Below are 23,073 nucleotides of genomic sequence, written 5' to 3' on the forward strand. Positions count from 1 at the left end.
GCTGGTTTATTCTGCATGCAAATACAAAAATCCTGCTTTAAAGCGAGCTCTGCATCAGTAAACAGATGCAACCTGCCCTAAGTAATGTCAATTCATAAGAAAAAAGACGGATCAGCATCACATTCTAACAAGACACAGGTCTGAGATTTCCTTACAGAGAAGTCAGTGTCAAAAAAAACTCATTATTGGGATGTACAACTTAAATGTTTATCATTTTAGACCACAAGCAGTGAAAAATAAGATCTCTTTATATGAAATACAAGATTGTTTCAATGTCTGGTGTTGCCAGAAAAAGGTAAAAATATCTTTACGGTTTATTATTGTGGGTCGCTGACATTCAGACCTACTGGGTTATCAGAAGAATAACAATACCACTTGTTGGCCACATAACAAAAACACTTAAATGTTTTGTGTGTATTAAGAGCATACTTTCAATAAACTATTTTATATGGTTATTAATACAATGTAGTTGTGTTATTTTCTCTACAGCACCACATTGTGTTTAATTTTAAACTTCTCATGAGTGTAATCACAAGTGTAAACAGTCACTCAGCTCATTTCCTCCAATGCATCACTACTAAAAAGAGGGAAGCCTGAAAGCTTTAGAACGCCATCCCAACTGTGAAGTACAGAGGCGGCTGCATCATGTTCTGGGATCGCTTTGCTATGGGAGGCACTGGGGTATTTATGACCTGAAGAGAGGAAAAAAATGGCAAAACTGAAGCAACCATAAGCTCAAGAGAACCAGGAAGTTGATGGTTGGGGAAAAATGGCCCCTCCAACTGGACAATGAACCCAGTTCTGTATCGGCTATAATCCCGCCTGTTATTGTGAAAAATTATTGAAAGTCTAACAATTCTTATTATTTTGGTAATCTTATCTCAACAAAAACAGGCGATATTTACATTCTTGTGTCAGTGAGAAAAAAGCATGTGTCCATAAGTGGTTTCAACTGTTTAATCACGGGAGTGCTCATGCAGACTGCACGAGGAGGTAAGTGAACATCTACAAGAGATTGTTTATATAAGACATCTTGACACAGTATATATGAACAAAGAACCCCATATTGGTCAATACTCCCTCCTTTTGATAAGCTGCCAGACTCGGTTCTTCAGACAGTGAGGGTATTCACTAGACAGAGTCAGCCGGCCAAAGAATTTGTAAGAAAGAAAAAGTAAACAACCCAGCAAATAAAGCAAATCCATCTCCTCATTTCCACTTTGTTCATTAATCCCCAAATATAGCACTTAAATGAAAACTGAGATTCCCACACAGTGTCAAATTAAGAGTTGATTTGCCCCTTTTCCTCCCTTCCCCGTCTCATAATTCTTCAGATGACAAATGAAACACAGAAAAATCTAAAAAACAGCTTTAATCTATTCAAATGCAATGTGAATGAATATTCCCCCTTTCCAGCACTGCAAAGTGGTGTTAATTGTTTTTCTATTTGGATATGAGATGGAGACAGCTTCCTAGCATGTGTGAATGGTGTTAAACTTTTTTTAATTACATTGTGGGAAGAGCAGGAACACAAATAAATATGCTTGAAAAACCATGTAAATATTGCTCTATTTGATCGTTAAACACACTGGTTTTTTCAAATTGGTTGCTAATCCGGTTATCAAATCGCTGTCCAAGCAACAGCATTGTGTTGTTGCCAATTGGAAATAAACTTCAATTGGGGGATAATTGGTTAACTTGATAGGCCATTTTCATTACATACAGGTAATGAAAATATCACATTCATGTTGTTTTAATTTTGACTTTCCCCTATTTATCGGTCACTTATTGTTTGAACCATAGAAATGTGGCATGTATATGTATCCAATTCTTTCTAATATGATACTCCTAAATAAAATCAAGTACAATCAATTGCCTTTAGACGTCCTTGTATTATAAATAGGCTCTAATTTAATCTCTGCATAATTATAGCTGTTCAGGCTTCAGAGGTTTGCCAACAATCAGCAACATGTAGACAAAGGAGCATCAGACAGTGATAAAGTTCACAAATACTTAAAGCAGGGCTAGGTTTTACAACAATCACAACTGTGGGACAAAATGGTGGCAGCATCATACTGTGGGGATGCTTTTCTTCAGCAGGTACAACGAAGCTAGCCAGAGACTGTAAACCAAAGCATGTTTGTTTGTTAGAATGGCCTAGTCAAACTTTACACCAACAGAGGACCTGGGAAAACAATAGAAAAGTGCCGTGTACAGATGCAATTCATCCAACCTGGTTGAGCCTGAGCTAAGAATGGCCAATTCAATTTCAACCTCTGGACAGCCAGCTGAATGTCTGCCACAGTTTTCTTAAATAACAAAAACTATGTATCTGTTTCTTTCCACTTTACCGCTATTCACCACTCTGTCTTGGTCGATCAGGGAAAAAATCCATTAAAAAACATTACGGTTTGTGGAGATTTCCTCTCAAGCACATCTGTGAAGTTAGAAAACAATAGAAATCCCCAGCAGATTCATGCAGCTGCCCTTTAACGAAGAACCGCCACCTCTGAAGGCATCCCTGCTCCTGTTGTGTGATATTCCATTTCACGAATCCCGGCGATGGTCTCAGATTACCGTTTCTTAGCAACATTCCCTTAGGATTGTATCTGGTGCTGTGCACAGTAATATTCATTTCAACATCAGTTCCTGGCAAAGAAGCACTGCATGCTCCCTAACAACTTCAGGTATGTGTTTGACATATCCACTGCAAAGCAAGAATAAGCTAATGCAGCTTTCTCATGGGATCTGCCAGCACGCAGCACAACCAAGACATAATTCGGGTTTGAGGCACGATGATGAATTTTCTTAAGCAAAATAAAAATCAGAGTCAGATACCCAACACACAGATGGAAATCTTGATCATAATTAGTAGCTACCTTGGTTTAAAAAAAGGCCCTAAGCCTATTAAAAAGTATAGATTTAGCATACATCCTGTGTGTGTACATCCCACTCATAAATGCAAACAGAATTGCACAAAACCTAAACCACATCTTAGCAGCGGGTATAGTCTGTTACACCCTGCTGTGGAAGATAAATCGGACCACCCAGAGACTTAATAACATTGGTTCAAATGTACAAGCTCTTTTTGACTCAACAGGCTCCCAGCTAGCCTCAGAGTTTTCATAAAAAGAAAGAAAACAGATTTTCAAACAGAAACAGGACGGTGGAAGCAGCTACATTTACTCCTCAGAATCCTGGTTAAGAGACTCTGATGTTAAAACAGAAATTACACTTTTATTATGTTCATGAAGTGTTTATACAGTAATTCAATGGTAAAAAGTTGAATTATTTCAGTCATTTCTTCAAAAACTCTAACTCAAATTGCATAAATTAATGACACAGTCATATTTCAAGCTTTTATCTTAGTCACTTTTGATTCTCAGCAAATGAAACTACAATGTTATGGTTCTCAGAAAGTTAGAATATCACAATGGGAAAATGATTTTTGTTCTTTTTACAGAACTGTTTTCATATGTCCCACATAATCACGGAAAACCTGCTTTCTTGATGGAGCAAAACACAGACTGCTTTCGCTGAGGAAAAGCTACAAAACGAAAACTGAAGAATGACTTTTCACTTAGTCCAGTTTTCTATGCTTATTAGCATTAAGTTGAGTGAAAGGAAAACAATGTGCTAAACAATGTAGCTGGACTTTAACTATAGCTATCACTAACACTTAAAGCCAAGAGACTACATCAAAAGTGTCCTGCCAAGGCCAAGTGAAGAAACAGGCCCATTCTGTTCCTCAGATAAAAGTACAACTACCAATTAATTTTGAAATCAAGGGCTCAGTCAGTGATCATCTTGGGATCTGTGTCATCTACTGGTGTTTGTTCACCGAGTTTTGAACTCCAAAGTTATCACAATCTGCCAGATTGTTCTTTTTAAGCTTAATATTTTCCTCTGCTGAGTTTCATGGAGATGTTGATTTCATTTTCCAGCAGGAGCCGACTCCTGAACACTCTGCCAAAAGTACCAATACCTCCTCTATTGGTCTCATGTTATATTCAATTTTTTTTTGTTCAAATCTCAATGTTTTAAATAGCAACAAACCATAATTAATCAACATAACAAAAAAAACGTAAAATATATCACTATGTGTAACTTGTCTATAGAGCTTTACTTTTTGGACAGACTTACTGAAATAAATTAACTTTAAATGATACTCTACTGTAATTTAGGACAAGTTTCCTCTAGTTTTACCTCTGCACACTGCTCTTACTTTTTCTAAATTAAATTTAATTTCTCCATTTGGCTCTCCCTCAGGAATTTCCACCATCTTGCATTTCTAATTAGACTACAGCTGCCGCTGATCTGACATTGCTGAGTGATCCCTGATGATCTGCAACCACAAGCTTTTCCCTCAGAGTAATGGGCTGGTTGCCGTTCAAGGCTTTTTTGGCACCGGTTCTCCCATTGTGCCAAATAACCCCCCATCCCTTGTCCCCACAGTGTTGTCCTGGCCTATTTGGCATGCAGCCACAGGAAGTGTGCGTTTCAGGTTTGATTTTTAATGGAATCAAAACTGGTTATGGCTTTAAAAGCTCAGACTACGATGGCGCTCCAGCACGCCACAGAGACTGCCTGCATTGCATTTTTGTTGATCTACTGCTGAAAATCTTGCTAGATAGGACCAGCTCATCCTCAAAACTGCCATTAGGTGTGCTCTGAAAGTGTTAGCTTATTCTAGGCATCCTGAGGGGCTTACTGACACAGCCGTGCCCGTTCTTGTTGGGGAAATCCCCCCCTTCTTATGAATAGAAGGCTATAATCTCAGCACCACACAGCTAAGAGGAAGCGGTAGTAACGACATCAATATGGCCCCTCCAAAAGACAAATACTGTATCAGCACAGTGCACATGGCCACACAAGAACTCAGCTTTTTTTCAGCAAATGCATTAAAAAAAATAGGCAGTTCTCCTGGTCTCACTTCCTCACACACACACACACAAAACCAAGAGCCACAAACATGTTCAAATAAACCACACACCAGTACACGTGAACACATGTGCACCCTGCAGGGGATTAACTAGGGAAAAAACAATTAAAAAACAGCTTTAGCCTTTCGTAATAAAAAAAAATTGAGGGGAGAAGAGATTAGACACCTAGGACGCAAGCTCTGAAATATGAACAGCCATACTCTGCCGCATATACACTAGACTTAAACCTCCATTTTCTATCATGTAATTGATCTCACAAGCTCCATTTTGTTTGATATTTTCCTGCTACCCTGCTGCTTTGTAATGTAAGCATATCAGGAACATGCCTGCTCACAGGAAACAAACTGGGTGCACTGCTTTGAGCAAGCTGGAAGAACTAAATTTATATTATGGAGGGGAAAAAAGAAAACCTGAAGAGGATAGGGGGGAGGGAGAAACAAAAAGGAGATGAGCGGCACGGTGCTTTCATCGGATGATTATGAGGGTACTTTTCAGCAGGTAGGCTGCCTGGGAAAGCTAATTTCAGCCCGCAGAGACTGGTGATCGGTCGAGCCTGACCCATAAAAGAAAAAAAAAAAAAGATTCCCAAGGATAGATTATGATGCTTCATAATTTTAGCTCATAAACTTTACCACAATAAAATACACAAATTACATGTATAATTTAGTAGTATTTTTGTAATACTTGTCAGTTTGTTCTTTTAGGAAAAACAAACCGACAATAATATTCGACATTATTTATGCTCTGGTTTCAGTTGTTAAAAACAGGAATTGTAAGTTGTAATATCACATGTCCAAATAACTAAGATAGTTTATAGCTATACAATCTAAACAATCTCACCTTCCAGTGAAAACAATCTTTGTGAAAAGCACTTATGTGACATGAAAGACCAATTAAACTTAGCCAGAACTGGAGAAGTGAGTAAGATACAGTTTAGCTCCAATTTCAAACTGCTGCCAAAGCTCAACACAAGTCAGATCTGGAAAGTACTTCACACCTGATATAATTTGCTATATGACAGCGACTGCATAGATAACTGGCTTTTAATGCACGACACAGAAATTACACCTACACACATGCATTACATCTTGAAGGGTTTGTTAAAATGTTTTGAATTGTGGTTCTCTGAAGGCGTTCTTAACATTTTTGATAGGTGTTTCTGAGCCCAGTGTCTTTAGTCTTCTGAAGCTGAAGAGTAAAGCTAGGTGCTACTCAATGTGGGGCAATCAGACTACAACCAGATCAAAAGAACTTAATAGTTACAATAAAACCTTCACAGTGGGGTTACTTTTACATCAGTCCGTTCTTGTCTGTTTATTTAGACTAAAGACAGTGTTTATCTGTTAGCAATAATAGTCAATCTGAATGGTTTATTGCACAACTAGACATGCAGAGTTACCAGCAGTGAGGCTATCAAACAAACAAATAATGATGTTTGGCACCAAGGAAAACAGCAATTCAAATGAAGAGTGTTTTATTGCTTTTTACTAAAAAACAATGAAATTAGAGGTTAACCAGAATCAGGAAATTTCAGCCTCATTGGTGACTATTTAGAAACTCAAAAATGCAATTGTTTTTTGCTAATCAGTGAAAGAACGAAACACAAACATCAAGTTGTGGTGGCTCTTCGGTTTGGAAGCTTTTGCTGAATGAAGACAATGCTACGTTGCTCTTTTTGGTTTGAGTAAGGTGCTTAAAAAAAGAAAGCAGAAGCAAAGACATGCAATTTAAAAGTTAAAAGCATTTTGTTTGAAACATCCTTAGACACATCTTCGGCTCATGGAGGCAGGGAGAGGGCAAGAGAGACCAAGACTTTCAGTATGACACAGTAAAACTGAATGAAAATTGTTGTTTTATCTGAGATTTTAGCATCCGCCATTAAAAAGCTGAATGTAAAAATGTATGCAGCCTTCTGAGAAACTCGGAACTAAGATAAGCTCTATGTTTCTTACATAATCACTCAGAATGATCTTAGTAATGCTAGTAAGGATAACTGTGTTAATCACATAGATGATAATAACGACGTCATATTTTCTGTTTAAAAGTGAGTAAATTCTGATTTACTGATTTTTGCCGGATCACCGACACTGTTCAGAGAAAGATCTTGTGAGATACATAGCAAGATTTGCATTAATGCCAAAAAAAACCCCACAAATTTGCATCAGAGTTTGAGTATTTAGGTTTCTCCAAAAGTATTCTGATGCAGTTTCTTCCTTGTGACATCCTGGTAAAATATTTGGACTGATTAGGACTCTCAATAAGTCAGCATCTCTTATTAAAGCTGAAAGCAACATCACAGTAAAGTAACGTGCCACTTGATGTGTCAAGAACCTCCATATTAGTGGACTTTAACAATGCCCAAATGCATTTACATTGTCAGAGTATAAATATAAAAATGACATATTCATCATTTTAACATAGTTATAACAGTTTGTTGGTACATTCTTCTAATCTGCTTCTTTTATTTACTTTAGTTATCAGTCAGGCAGATTTTCCATGATGATACACATTATTTTTTCTCCTTTCTGAAGCCTTGGTAGAGCAAACAACCTAACAATCAGAAGACACTTGCGGGAAATTAAAAAATTAATTCCAGTGGAAACAAAGCAAACTGTATGGTGGTCTCAGAGAAAAAGACAGTTGAGCACACAGACAATTAAGGTAATAGTCTTATCTCAGGCTCCATTCCCTGCTTAAACAACTGTCAGATGATGCAATGGAAGTCTGAGCACACAGTGAACACAACACACACACACACACACACACACACACACACACACACACACACACACACACACACGCACACGCCCACACACACACACACACACACACACGCCTCAGGTTTTCCGGTTCCTGTCTAGCACATTCCCTCAGACAGAGGTTAAAGTGATAAACTCTAGAAGTAGGTTAGTACCTCTGCTCCTAGGAAAAATATTTTATGGGGAGATCCTACTGGTAAATGGTTATGAACCAGATTTTACACTGCAATAAATTGTTCACCATGTCTTGCTTTGGCTTCAAATATGCATTAAAACCCTCTTCCGGATTAGGTATTGACATGCAGAATGGTAGTGATTCACACACACACAAATGCCTTTTGCATCAGAAAACTATGACAAACATAAATAGTAGGGAACAAAAGTACAACCTTGCTTCATCAACACTCAATGTCCAAGTGAGAAAATGACCCATACAGATGATGCAGGCCCAGCTGCAAAGAGGCAAAGTACAAAAGAGATTTTGAAACATTGTACCATCCCCATGGCTATGAAGTAATTATATCTAATGCATTGTGTATACAGAGAACAGACGTTAGAGTTTATAAGGCAATGCAAAGGCTAACTTTAAAAATTTATTGCAGCAGATGCTATGCTAACACCGTTGCAACAAAAGATACACCCAAGGGGTGTTGTGTTACGGTTGGAATGTTCTGCTGGGCAAGAAATTTTCCTCCTGTCATTCTAAAGTCTCCAGGTAGTCACACACCCCTTTTAACAAATATACTTTAGTTAAAGTCATCGAGTCGAAACTTCACTGTTTTCTTATGACTTAATCCTAAAAGCCAGTGTTGAAATTTGAATCATGAAAAGAATAATTATGTGGTATTAAGACAAATGTGGTGGTGTTTGCATTGATGTTTCAATGTTTGCTTTGCAGCGTCATAAAACTGTGATTGTTCTTGTTTTTACCTTTCATGGTAGGAACATGTAGCCCACCTGAATGAAACTGAACCTTTCTTGCTGCAAATTAAGAAATGTTTGCTTCTAACTTCAGACATTTTTTCGTGTTTCATATTAAATTATATATTTTTTTAAAGTTAAACTTGTGTTTTTCATAGAGAACTTAAGACTAATTCACACCTTTCCTCCAATATAAGCCATGAAGTATCCGTTTTCTGATTACTAGAAAAGCAAAAGATCTACAAGGATGAAATCTTCCAGGCTATGAATCTTCACACCTCACATGAAGCAGTCACGCACTCCCACAAGCCTCTAGTAATACACAGACGGTTAAACGTCACTGTCATGTTAAAAAAACAACAACAAAAAACACAAAAGAAGGCAGTAAGAAAATCAACAAATCATGTGCCAAAGAAATGTCAGAAAGGTCTCTCCTAGTTGGATGCTCAGCTAATACAGGTACAGTCCATGAATATTCCAGCAAGAACTGGTTTGAAACACTCATGTAGAGTCTGAAATTTTACTAAATTCAAAACCAATCTTTTAAAACTATTTTTAAGGCATGTACAAGTGTGTGAAGAGCTTAAATCACATATTGCATCTCGTGTTTATATTAAATACCCCAAACTGAAAGTCTGTTTCCTGTGCAGTGACTCTAAGCTCTCTTCTACAAAATAATTACCTAAAATAAGTTTTAAAGTTACCAAGTGCAGGATTTTAATAAAGATTGTTGACCTGGGTATAATCTTACTAACATGCATGTATTAATTGAACACATATTGGAACGCCTAAAGAGGCTGCAAAAAATTAGGGAAATGCGAATATGTGATCATGTTGGTGGTTGTTACTATAACGATGTGACTAGTGGAAGTAAACAAATACTTAAACTGTGTTTGTTTTTTTCTGCTTCAGATTCTCAGATAATTGGTAAATACACAACTATTAGAAAGAAAATGCATAATTTCCGTTTTGACAAAACTTTATTGAAAATCTTGCTTCCTTTTGGTGTTGAAACAACTAAACATTTGAAACAACTTTCTTAATGACTGCTGCATTAAAGAACAAGCAATACCAAATATATAACTAGCAGACTAACGATGTATTTAGCCAATATCTACTGCTGTCCAAGCAGTTCACTGCAAAGCATTATGCAATAAAAACTTTACGATGTACTGTGCAGCCCAAATCTAAAGTGAAATATTAGGCTTCATACTGGTTTATCAAGGTATTTAGGAGATATGAAAACACACCTGCACTCAGTAGCAAGAATAAAGCATTCTGTTCTCTGAATCAAAACTAAAAGGTCCTTAAAATAATGAGAAAAACTGCACTTTCTAAAGGATGATGAACCGTCTTTCTGTTCAGCAGCTGCAACACTGGAGCTGATTTGAACTCTAAACAACGATTGCATCAACATGACTGATGACACAATCTACTCAAAGTTTCAGCTCTCGCAGCTCTATTTTTATGTTTGCTCTGGAGGTGCACCAAGAAGAATGCCAGTGACTGATTTCATTTGAGCGTATTCTGGACAAGAATGGGGATAACCTCAGAAAAATATTGATCTTTCTTTTGACCAGCATATACTCCAAAAGAGTGAAAAAGACAAACTTGGCCATCTTAGGTAGCAATAATAAAGTGAAAAGTACATTTAAAGGAAGCAGAAAAGGCTTAGTTAACTTCTATGAAAACCTTTTTACGGCGGTGTTTCACATGTTCATTTTAGGCTGCTACTTTTGAAAAGGACTTCAGCAAACAACCAGAAGCTAAATGTATCCAAGCAAATTGGTTTCATTGATTCTCTTTACAATTTAATTTTCTTTAGAAATATTACAGTGAATGGATGAATTATTAACTTAGTAACCAAACACAAACTATTCTATTTTTTTTTCCTTAGATAGTAAATTAGACAATTATTTAGGAAAATGGATCTTCAGAAACAAAAAAGTAAAATCTTGTGATGCAGCTCACTTGAACTATATTTTCAATAATCCACAGAGATTATTAAAAATATAGTTGGAATTATAATCATAATTCCAACTAATTGTGGCAATTTATGTAGATAACTATTTTTCATTTTGTTATTTTTTATTGCTTATAGAAAAATCAGAATTAGCTTTACAGAACTCAGTGATCTGAAATCGCTCTCTCTTTATCATCACATGCACACACACCCACAACAAGTGAGATCTATCATGTTCAACACCTCTCCTCCTCTGCCACGCTCATCTAATTATTAACCAACCCAGCTGCCAGGTGAACTGTTGACCGCTGTCAATCTGCCACAACAGGTAAAAAAATAAAAAATATTGCTCGTTTCAGTGCTCTAAAAAATTACTGCTCCCTTCACCCCAGATTCGGCTCAGTCTGAAATGACTGCATTTAAACATTAGGCTGCTTCTTTGTCTTCATGCCTCTGCATTCACATCTGCACCAACTGATATTTTAATAGCTTGTGTGGGGTGTGGCTTACAGCTGCACACTTGCATATACCAGTTAAGCAATGGGGGATGGTAGGTGAATTACGATATCTATACATCAGGACTTCTTCCCTAAACGTCTGAAGCAGCAGTATCTCACATGTAAATGCAGCCTTTGTTTGCTCCTCCCATGTCTGTGCTCACGATTAAGCCTGGTTTACGGTTATGGCATGTAGTAAAAGTTGAACTTTGAGCTCCCATCTTGGTAGCCAAAGGAAGAAACCGTACAAAGACGAAATACATTGCTGCTACCTGGCAGAATATTTGTGTCCAATGGATTTAAAACCAACATTTCTCCTTACCATCATATAACTATCCTTGTCAACTCTGTGCTGTACTGTGTAATAAATAATTCATCAATGGAGTAAATGATGGCAATAAATTATTTATTATTATTACAAACGTAGAATGATTGCAGCTCTATACTGGCGTGCTGGAGCACAGCAGCAAGCAGCCAACCAGAGGCATGTGTCACATGCTAATTTGAGCTCATGTACTGCTGCGGCGATTCAGGCAGGAATTAACAGAATAATGATCAAAGGTCTACTTAGTGTATTATTCTTTCATAAGTTGTGCGTTTTGGCGGTTTAATAAAAGAACGAAGGCCATTTACATACCCGATCTTAGTCTTTTGCTTGGGCTTTGAGGAGGGTACAATGCAGGCCTTCCTGGAGGCTTTCTCTTTGGTCCGGGTCTTCCCGTTTCCCTTGTGCTCGCGCTCACGGTGGCTCTTGTACTGAGAAGAAGAGCTGGGGAAGCTCTCCGGGCTCATAACTCGTGGGATGTTCTTCTCTCCTCGCTGTCGGGCCTTGGCGATAGCTTCTGATATTATCCTATTGGCCTTCTCCTGCTTCTCATGCAGATTTGACTCCATCTGATGGTGTGTCCTCCGTGGCACCCTCTTCTCCGATGAGGAGCTGGATGAGGATGAAGACGAAGAAGAAGAGGAAGAGGAGGAGGAAGAGCTGCTCTTCACAGGAGGACTGAGGACCCGCACCTGGCTACTGGGACCATTGGGGTTTTTTCGAGGCTAAGGGGAGAGAAGAACAGTGGTAGAAGTTTATTATTCAAAAGTGTCATACCTTTCTCAAACACATTTCATAAATAAGACACACATGATATAAATAGCACTTTCTTGATTATCCAAACCAATATTAGAGATACCATTGCACCAGGACCTCTGAATAAAATCAAATTACGTTTAGGTGACTTTCTGCTGACCAAACTTGTTTATTTCCTCACAGCAAATTAGTAGCAAATTGTACAAAATTACTTTTAATTGTGTTTTTTCAAAGCAGGTACAAATCGACCCTATAGTGGTTTCCAACCTGGCCATGGTTTCATACAAAATGTATTTCCAGAGATGGCACCAAAGGCCCTAAAACAGAAAAAGTTAAAAATGGTAATAGTAATAGTAATGGTAATAACAGTAGCATAACTGTTTTTAATAATCAAGGAGAACGGTTTCTGGTAGGCCAATCAGGCCCAACAAAGGTTTTTCTGGTGAACAGTGTCCAGTTCAGTGTGTTTTTTTTTAAATGCTGTCCTGGTTGAACTTAATTATATAACAGGATCGATACAAGGTCTCTTGGGAATTATAAGACATGCTGTGAAGGTCATTCTGCTATTTGAATCAGCCGAGTTGGAGCAGAGATGCATCTAAAAACAGGCAGGACACAGGGCCCTTATTGACTGAATTTGGACACCATCAACCTAGTTTGATGTATTTTTATCTTTTATGTTTACCATTATTGTTAATTTTCTTCAATAAGTTTAAGAAATTTCATTTAACAACATCACATTGTTACAGATTGTTTAGTAATTCCAGATTTGAACCAGAGAACGTTTAATTTCTACAACTAAATGGTTGGCAACGGTATTGCAGCGATACATCCGAGTTACCCCATCCTGCCAAATGTTTCAAGGAGTCAAGAGATGAAAATAACAGTGAACAGTAATTTTCAAAGAGACCTGGACAAGAACAATCAGGAAATGTTTTGTTTTATGCTCATTTGGCCTCTTGGCCATTTCGTACATTTGTATTTTTGGTTCAATTAAATCCAATTATTCGGATAGTTTTTATCTTTCAAATATCTAAAAAATTTTTCTATAATTTCATCATGTTTAATTTAAGGAAGAGTGATCATTTAATACCAAGAAATACCTTTTAGCAGGAAAATTTTCATTGCTATTTGAGCAGAAGTAGTCTCTCAGTCAGCTGACCCAAACTGGGATATGAACTTCAAAGAGTAAAAGCACATGAAATATTTATCAAATAGTTACTATGGTTTTTTTTTTACATAATTTTATTTTTAAAGTCATTCATCTCTCTAATTTATCTAAAAATACTTAGCGACCATGAGAACTGAACCAGTATATAGATATGAAAAGGTTTGAATGTGGGTATGAGAAAGGGAAGATAATTGCCCTTGAGGGTATAAAAAGTTGATTCCAAAGGGAAACTTAACTCAGAGCAGTCGGCAGCGCTAATCTTCCACCCTTTATACGAGTACATTCACGGTAAACAGTTACATTTCTTTATATATTGCAGTAAGATGTTTTAACAATCACACATCATGACTTAAAGGCCAAGAGGAGACTCAAAATCCCAGGGGTTTATGAGGAAGACCAGGAAATTGGACTCAGTCCTACACACTTCAAGCAAATGAAATTGTTCGTTTGTGTTTTTGTTTATTTCTTTACAAAAAAAGGTACATATTGTAGAGTTAGTTTGTCACCAAATATGGTATGATAGCATAACTAGGTTTGGGAATATGATGAGTCTTATTAAGAAAGCAGAGACCTATTGTAGGCTGTGTCAGACAGCGGAGCCTCTTTCTCTGATGCTGTAGGTGGGGGGTGGACCGGTCTCACTCTGCCTGTTACTCACTTCAACTCTCACAAACCCCATCTAACTCAAACTAGTGGAAATGCAGCAGGGGGGAAAGATCAGCGATCCTGTGGAGAATCTGTTCAGATCAGGGGGACACCAGTTGACATGAAAAGTCTGATGTAAATGTTATTCTTTGACTTGGTCACATGCTCGTTGTAGCAGGTTACACTGTGCCTTGCAGACATAAATAATCCAGCCTCCGTGATACATGATAATATGTGAATAATGGATGCAGTTACTGCAGTTATGCCCCTTTGTGGGGTGTCAGCACAGCGAAAAAGAGAACCCATAAATGGATGACCTAATCTAAAAATGTGTTGCGTATGGCTACATGGCCCAGGCGCGCCTAGTTGCTTTTTTTTCTCCCCCTCTCCACACTGCTAGCAAAATAAAAGAGAATTAGCTTAAACCTCAATACCAAAGTGGGGGGAGGGAATGAATGATTAACAATTCCTCTGGAAGAAAGTAGAGGAGGGGAGGGGGAAAAAAACATACAAGAGCTGCATTATGATTTTCACGTGTGCTTCTCTGCTGAGGTTATTAGGAAGAAATGTGCTGGGATCAAGCTGGAATGTTCCCATTCAAGTTAATGGTTAAAAAAAACAGAGGGAGGAGTTGAAAGTAATGCATAAGAAAAAAACCCATGAACACACATGAAGAGAAGGGCGACAAAAAAAATACAAAAACAGGCTTCTATCAGCGAAGCTAAAGAGATGGAGAGAGAAAAGATAAAATGCACCAAAACTGAGAGCGCTGCAGCTGTGTAATACATCTATAAATAACTGAAATTACAGCCTGCCAGCACTGCAGTGATTTCAATCTCTCTCACAGCACGCAGTCCCGTGAAAAACGGCGGGCACCGACAGAGCCCACGAAAAGGTTGAGTAAGCTCCATTTAGGTTGGACACCTTTCCCTCAGTGCCCACCCCTCATTTCCACATGGAGCGGGCTCTCTGGTGACTGACGGGCTCAACTCGTGGAGGGCAAACACACACCACACGGTGCACTGAAACTACAGAGCAGGACAGCTGTAGGCGCAGATCAACAGGAGAATGACAAAGTGATGTGTGACATGAAAGGCCAAGAGGGGCGGGTGGAAATTAGATGAATCCGCCGCGTCTTCATTATGCCACACACAGTAGAAAGAATGAGAGTAAAGAGGAGCACAGAGGAAAAAAATAAAAAAAATAAAAAAATCAGCAATGAGTTCAAGATGGCGGCAGTGCAGCATGAGCCAGTAGCAGAGGAGGTTGTTCAGTTGCTGCCGGGCCCCTCCTCCTCCTCCTCCTCCTCCTCTCACCCCCCCACCCTCGTTCCTCCTCCCTCCCAGCTCTGAGAGCAGCTCACTTACCCTTCCTCTTGGCCTCTTCACTGTAGACATGGTGAGTTTTTTTTCCTTCCTCTTTGCTCCCCCTCTCCAACCGGCTAACAAAAGCCTTGCCCTTTCACCGTGTTCCTGCTCTCTGTTGCTCACTCACTCCTTCTCTTCCAAACACTCCTCTCTCTTTTTTTTTTTTTCCACAGTCCGGTTTCTGTCACTCTTCCTTGAGCTGGTGTCTCCCCCCTCCCCTCCCTCACTTGCTCGTTCCTGGTTTTCCTCCCCTCCTCCCTCCTCCTCCTCCTTTCCCGGTCAGCTCGTCTCCTCGGGCGAGAGTGAGAGCGGTGCTGGAACCGTTCCGTCGCCTCCTCCCCCAGCGGGCAGGGCTCAAGAGGAGCGCATGGGGAGCTCTCTCTCTCTTTCTCTCTTCCTCCCTCTTTCGTCTCTTCACAGGGTGATGAGGGAGCAGCGCTGTTGGCGGTAGAGGAGGTGCGTGGCAGTCCAGGAAGCTCTCATTCTGCTGCTGCGTGCCGCTTCGCCGTCGTCCGGCTTCAGCCTTACTCTCTCTCTCTGCGCGTGTGTGTCAGAGTTGCCTTACCCTGCCTCCTCTCTCCTCCCCCCCACATTGAGTCCCCTTTTCCTCCTGCCTCTCGTGAGTGTGCTCTCGGTGCCTCTCTGGTCCTCTTAATTCTCCTTCTTTTCGCCGTTTCTGCTCTGTCGTCTCCCTTTTTACGTCTCTCCTCGTCTTCTTCAGCAGACGGATAAAGGTAGGTTTCTCCTCTTGTTGCTTACAGAAAAGGCTTTGTTTGACCTTTCTCGGTTGTTTGGTTTTGTTGGTTTTCCCTTCTCTTTCCCCTCCCTATACTTATCCCTTTCCCAGTCCTTGCTTGTTGCCCTTCTGTCCGCCTGGCTGGCGTGTGTGTGGCGAGCTTGCGATTCAGGCAGCCGGAGCAGTGGAAAATGAAAGCACAAAGAAGCAAAATGCATCAGCATGAATATTAGAGATGTCGTTAAAACCCAGACTCGTTTTTCTCTCGCTCACTCACCCCTCTCTCTCTCTCTCTCTCTCTCTCTTTCTCTCTCTCTTTGTGAGGAAGTAGGCCAGCAGATGGTGCTAGCAGTTATTACATTAACTTTCTCAACTTAACCCCCAAAGTACTGGATTTCTCCCACGTTGTAGATTTGCAGAATGAGTGCTTCCTTTTTTTGAGTCCTTGCATCGGCTTCTATGTAAAATGCGCTGATTTATTTACAGATCGCCAAAACACGCAGATAAACCAGTTCCCAAATGCTAAAATTGATTTCAAATCAACACCAGCACTTAGACAAGGTCAAAGTTGGGTCATTATGCAACAGTGACAAGGAAGAGCATGAAGACAGGAAGGTAAGAAAAGTACTAAACAGGCATATCCTGATCAAAGCTGAATGCCAGAATAAAATCTGAGAAAATGAGAACACCTTTAAGGAAAGTCCTGACACCACAATCCAGCGGCCATGTGCACCAGCTCGCACATGGTACTGGGAATTTTTCAGACACGCAACTGGCCTGAAGCCAGGTACAGCACTCAGCACTACTAGGTCAGTCCTCAGTCACTAATGCATATAACTAGAGGTGCATCCAGTTCATGACACAATGGGCTATGAGAGTGAAACAATGAATGATTTGTGTCATATTTGGGGGACGATTCAATCCCCCAAATCCCATTTTCTTGCAAATTACAAACTATGTTTTCAACAATGCTAAAATGGTATTAAAATTATCAGAGATGGGAATAAGGTCAGTGTTTTGCAAGTCACAAATATGAGTAAATCCATTCAAATCAAGACAAGTCCCAAGTCTACACATTCAAGTCCCAAGTTGGGTACTGTCAAGAAATTGAAAGTACTAAACTTGAAATTTAAATCTTTTGTTTACAGTGTTTTTTAAAGTGTAGTCATTTTCAAATAAACTTTGCATTTAACAGTAAATTATCAACAAGTACAACATAATTTTTTTTTCTTTCTTACTGCACCTCATTTTTTATTGAGTTAAGGTCGAGCAAATACAAATTGATTTGAAATAATGCTATTTAGGCTTGCCCTGCAAATACAAACTATGAACATTGTTCTGTACAATACAGTCTGATTGATAGATACTGTCATCATAAGAACAACGTGTGCAAAATTATTATTATTTAATAATAACTATTAATAATGCAATACTTGTTGGTCACATATTTGATGTGGGTTTTTTTTTTGCCTGGCAATATGATTATCTGCCTATTTAACAGTCTACCTGCAGTATGTTAAATGTTATTCGTGACAGAGAACATCTAAGACACGTAAGGGAAGTGCGAAAAACATATTCGTAGCAACTGGTTTATCTATCTCTGCATTGATCAATAATATGGGCCAATATTTTCTAAAATGATAAAGTTACAACTCTATTGCTACATTGAAGTCACTGTCAGGAACTGTGTGTAAAAACAATAAAATACATTTAAAAATACCTTAGGACACAACGGTTGATATAAACTGGCTTGCAATGCAAACCTGGTGCAACTTTCAAAACAAAATACCCTCAAAATGACACTGGGGATGCACAACATGACAGCAGGGAACTTTACTCAGAAGAGCTGATACATTTTCAGAGAAACAACTTTAAACATTGTGTCCCATGTTTGCCATTCTAGGACGTGGTTCACTCAGACAACATGTCTGAAAAATCTCTTAGCTGTTGGATGTAAAAATGAATGCAAGACAGTCGCAATCATGCATTTATGCATGCAAAATTCAGATTTGATGTGGAATGACTGCTTACAACATATGACTCAAACCATCCCTCTCTTACACACAGCACCTGGTTACTCATCTCTGTGCCAGTCAGACTGACTAGGGCAACTGATTCAAAAAGATTAATTGAAGAGCAAAATAACAGAAGGAAATCAGAGAATTTCGATAAATATGAGCACCCTGACTGCCAGTCACAAACTTTACAGGCTATGCATGCTCTGTACTATGCCATCTTATGTAATCTCCACCAATATGGCTCTATTTCAACCCCCAGTATCACTCTAATACTTGTGAGTTTGCTCAGATGCAGTGTGAAATATATGTGTTATTACCCGCATATGGGTGACCATATGCGGGTAATAACACAATATGGCTTTAGGTTCTAAACAACCAGGACGGTGTGGACAAGCTCTGAAATTACACAAGTATTCACGTGGGGACGAGGTCACGTAGGTAGAAGAGTGGTTGTAGAGGCTCTCGCAGTACCTCTCTCTGGTTTGTGTTGTTTTACATCTCTCTGCTCTGTGTCTCCAACAGAGACAGAGACGGCTTCCTGGAGCGCAAAGTAACGGCTACTCTTTCCAAGTTTCAGCGGCACCGGCAGCAGCAGGCTTGGGATCAACCTGCCAAAGCACAGCCTTGAAGTTTGGACTTTAAAGCGGACCGCCTGCTTACTGGGAAGCTGAGCGGGACAGCCCCTCCCTCCCAGCTAAACAAACTGTTAGATAACGCCCACCAGGGTACAGTACCTGGGGATGAGTTGAAAACGCACACATGGCCAGTAAAATGCAAACAATAAAAGGTCCCTTCACAAATCCCCGTGTCCAAATATATAAACATGCTCAAAAAACCCACGGTGATTTCTCCCTCCTGACACAGCTGATGAGCAAAGAAACTGACTCTGAGCAGGAGGTGAAAAACCTTCTGAACTGAAAAGCCGATTTTATGTCCGTTGTGTGTCATTCATTTAGAAAATATCAATATATACTTTCTGATTTTACCAAAGGAAGAATAAATCTGGAAAATGGAGTAACGGTTAACAACATTCACAGGCTTCAACGGTCAAATGGCATGAAGCCTCAGCTCCCCGGCAACTAGACAGTTAATATGCAAACGAGGCAGGCAGCGTTTTCTGGAAGGGAGGGGCTTCCTTTTAGGACAGATGACAGAGTGGAGAGGAAGAGGAGGGGAGGAGGAAGAAGGGGAGTGGAGAGGCAACGCCGGTGAAAGGAAGTGGGTTATAAACGAAAAAAAAAAATGTCCTTCCCGCCCAGAGAGGTAGAGCTGCTGCGAATACACAGGTGTCCGTCTCTAAACACCATTACCATCAAACAGCCTGTATTAGTGAGGCGGTCCTCTGTCCCAGGGAAGAGGGGTCTATAACTAACTAACCATTATGGAAATGAGAGCAGAAAGCGAGCAGTGTGCTGACTGGAGCCGACAAGATGGCAAGTTCATACCCGCGCTTCGGGGCATACACAGAAATGATCCAGCAGAGGAATATGATGTTACCCAGTGTTATTCAGGGCACCATCAACGGTTAGCCGAATGGGAACAAGCTGTTTGAGCCATCATGGACGGCAGCCAATGGTGGATGTTTGATCTGGTAAATGGCTCCTTCAGATTACTGCTTTCACAGTAGTAAGGGAAAAAAAACAAAACGCATTATTTAGGGCAGATATTGCTGCTCGTAGAGCTGGATGACCCTCCTGAGGGTGACTTAAGCCATTAAATTAACTCAAGACCAAATCTGACTGCTTTGTGTGTGACCTTTACTATTTAAACCCGATTATGTATAATATGCCGCATTTTTATTAGTTTATTATTTAGTCTAAAGCCAGAACAGACTTATTAAAAGGAGCTTTTCAAAAATGCAACCTGGGAATATTTTTTTCTCCCAGAACTTGATTGTTATGGGTTACAGAATCGAGTCTTTTACATAAATTACGTCTCAACACCAAATGGGGTAATTTAATAACAAAGAGCCTCGCGTCATAAAAACCAGTGCTGAGATTTTCCACAATTTCCATAACAATTATGCTGTACAGTTTATGTAAAAAGCATAAAACAAGTAGAAATGTGCAAGTGTAAAACTAATTTAGCCAGCACAGACTTCCAAGTTTCCTGTGTTTTTGAGCCGAGAGCAGGACAGAAAAGAAAGAAAGAAATCTGGTCTAGATAACCTCATCATTTAATTTAATATTTCACATTAGTTACACTCTAATGGAGTAAAAGCCATCTTAAAATCAGGAAAAGTTTGGAACAGCTACATAGATTTCAAATTTTGTTTCTTTCAAACCTCAAATCAGTCAGTGATGCCTCGTCCTGTGGAGTGAAGGGCTGAAAGTGAAAGACTGAACTGGATTTAACTCGTTCATTATAATGTAAGCTGATTTTATTAAAATATTAGAACGTAATCACTGGAAATATTTAATCCCAGCCACTTATGTCGATGATATTTAAACAAAAATAAAGACTAACTTTTGTATGAATTAAAGTTAATATAAAATATGTATAATAAGAGTTTAAAACTTAATCAAAATGCTTGGAATATGTAAGGTGGAACACGCCTTGTGTTTTGATGTTTACAAACATCAAAACACAAGGCAAACAAGCATCACCAATTTCTTAATTGATATGTAGACGTTACTTTAGTTTAATTCCGACTCACCTTATTAATAATTGAAGATCTTTTTCTGATTAGCATCAACCACAGCCTGAACTCTGAGGTTCAGAAGCCATACCAAGTGCTTAGTCATTTTCCTCTTTACAGGAGGTTGCAACACCTTCAGACACTGTCAACAAATGAGCTAAGTGCCAGCCTTCCTACTTCACGAGTGGGTATGAATATGGTCTCAAAGACATATTGATCAGAAGTCATTTATTTACATTTGAGGCCTTCTAAGTCAACAGCAGAAGGCTCTTCTACAGCCCCATTATCGCTTGCATCAACAGCTCCCTGATAAAGCTGTTCACTTTGACCACACACTTAGATTTAGCATAAGCTTCCTTTTTCACATCTTCATTTCAGTGCTATTCACTTGGAGAATACCTCACCTGTGGGGTTTATTACACAATAAAATAATTACTGTTCAGGAAAAGAATTATCCAATGTACAAAAGTCAGACCTATTTATTAGACAATTAAGGTGTCTAGGTGCAGAAGGAAAAACAAAAAACACAAATAACCTTGTTAATTAGTCCAACTGCTAAAGGCCAACTTGCAAGCCAAAGCAGAGGCTCTGGCAGCAGCTGCAGCGCTGATAAATGAAAGGAGACATGATGCACAGTGATGCTTCCTCAACCAATTAAAAGCAGTGCCATGCATTAATGATCGTTGGTTCAGGGTCAAGAGTAAAACTAGCTAGGCTGAGCATGCTGCCCTGAGGGGAGGAGGTTGAAAGTATAAAATGGAGCGCATGGTTACCGGAGTCCGGCTGTGTGCTGCGACAGGGCGACAGCAAGCTCACGACGCAAATTCAATTCACAACAGGCGACTGCTGCTACTTCTGGGTCAGGAGGTTCAAAGAGGGAGAGAAGGTTTCTCATTTGCTTTCCACCAGCTGTGCTGTGATTTTCTTTTGCCATGTTGTGACGTTTGCTGGCAGCAACAACAACCAAACTTAATAATTAACTCAAAGCAAAGATATGAACGGAAGGAAATGATCTGAGCAATGTAATGACTGTTAATGTGGTAAATAGAGTAACTTCACACCACTTTTCTTTCACATTTACCTGCACAATGCCCATCAATATACAATTAGCTTTAAATGTAGAGTCTAAAGCCAAAACAATCAGGACCCTGTGTGGAGCAGCTGCATGGTCAAACAGTCAGAGGCCAAAAGGTGGACAGGAACAGCAAACAAGTTCAAACCAGACAACTATTTTGCTCGTTTCAGAAGGTACAATACAGCTTAGTTACAGCTGCTGAAGCGTATCGCCAGACTGTGAACTTTGCAATAAACAAGAATAAAACTAACACGAGAACCTGTTGCAACTGTTTAACCTGCTTTAACGTTGAACTAAACAACTGTTTTGTTATCTTGCTTAAAAAACAATGTTAACTTAACCAACTGGTCCAACAACAGTAAACACCACTTCATTTGAGTCGACAGGCTTTTACAAATGCAACATTTAACCCTGTTGTCATACAAAAAAGAACAAGATGATTTTCTGATCTATTTGATCAAGCTTAGTACATAGACATAAAGAAATAAATGCCCCAATTTTAAAATTTTGAATCCCCCCTCCCCCAAGGAATATTCCACATAAATCAGAAAGGGGCTCTTTGATTGAGGCATTAAATTCTGATCTGACAAAAAAAAAAGAGAGTCACAAGAATATCCCCGTTTACGCATCAAAGCACACCGATCCCAGAATAGTGCTTTAAAGTGTACACATTTGGTTTATAGAGCAAAGATTGTTAGGAATATTTTAGTTTTGATGCTTTTAAATAATGGGAGAAAAGGATTAAAAACCTAATTTTCATGATTATTCATATCAATCAGAGTTAATTTAGAGATAATTGATTTCCATCTCAGTCTGATTTAATTGGCACATAGTGATATCTTTTACCAACACAAAGGTTTTTGAGTTCAAACAGATCTATGTGTAGAGACACATATTAAACAATTTTGATGGGACAGAGGTGAACACCAGACTTAACGGTATAGAAATGCTGGTTAAGGAGAAATTCTCTGAACATTTATGAAATATATTGATCTTTTTTTTATTATCTTTTATGTGGTATGAGAAAGACAAAAAGGAGAGAGTTGTACAAATCTAAAGTGCACAGCACACCAATAACAGCCAGTCTTTGAGCTCTTTTATATTCACAGTTACAACTTGTTCCCATCACAGCATCACTGGTGCTCACCGTTTGCAATGGCAGTCTTCAAAAATGCTCCCTGCAAAATAGGTGAATGAATGGACTGAAATCCAGTTTTTTTAAGGAACTAATTAATAAAGACCCCACACAGTGAAACAAG

At 39.2% G+C, this 23,073-nt stretch overlaps 1 protein-coding gene and 1 long non-coding RNA gene across 11 annotated transcripts in view; one reads left to right on the forward strand and one right to left on the reverse strand.

The window, feature by feature from the left end:
• Positions 1–23,073, reverse strand: part of chd9 (chromodomain helicase DNA binding protein 9) — an 87,235-nt gene that overhangs the window by 39,697 nt on the left and 24,465 nt on the right. For 8 of the 9 annotated variants that reach the window (XM_014985236.2, XM_014985238.2, XM_014985237.2 and 5 more), the window contains one exon: positions 11,721–12,133. In XM_014985236.2, the coding sequence (XP_014840722.2) occupies positions 11,721–12,133 (413 nt within the window). Of the gene's footprint in view, positions 1–11,720; positions 12,134–15,347; positions 15,567–23,073 lie in introns of those variants that run through there. The other variant, XM_014985240.2, reaches the window with a different exon arrangement.
• On the forward strand, positions 15,947–19,835 carry LOC106916746 (uncharacterized). 2 transcript variants are annotated; one of them, XR_015762546.1, is made up of 3 exons: positions 15,961–16,081; positions 16,570–16,698; positions 18,624–19,835. It is a non-coding gene; the product is annotated as an uncharacterized LOC106916746 (long non-coding RNA). The 2 variants fall into 2 exon arrangements; XR_001418056.2 differs by lacking the exon at positions 16,570–16,698 and having other exon boundaries at positions 15,947–16,081.

The sequence above is a fragment of the Poecilia mexicana genome, unplaced genomic scaffold, assembly GCF_051168715.1.
Source record: "Poecilia mexicana isolate PSO_F unplaced genomic scaffold, ASM5116871v1 scaffold_3, whole genome shotgun sequence".
NCBI classification, from domain to species: Eukaryota; Metazoa; Chordata; class Actinopteri; order Cyprinodontiformes; family Poeciliidae; genus Poecilia; species Poecilia mexicana.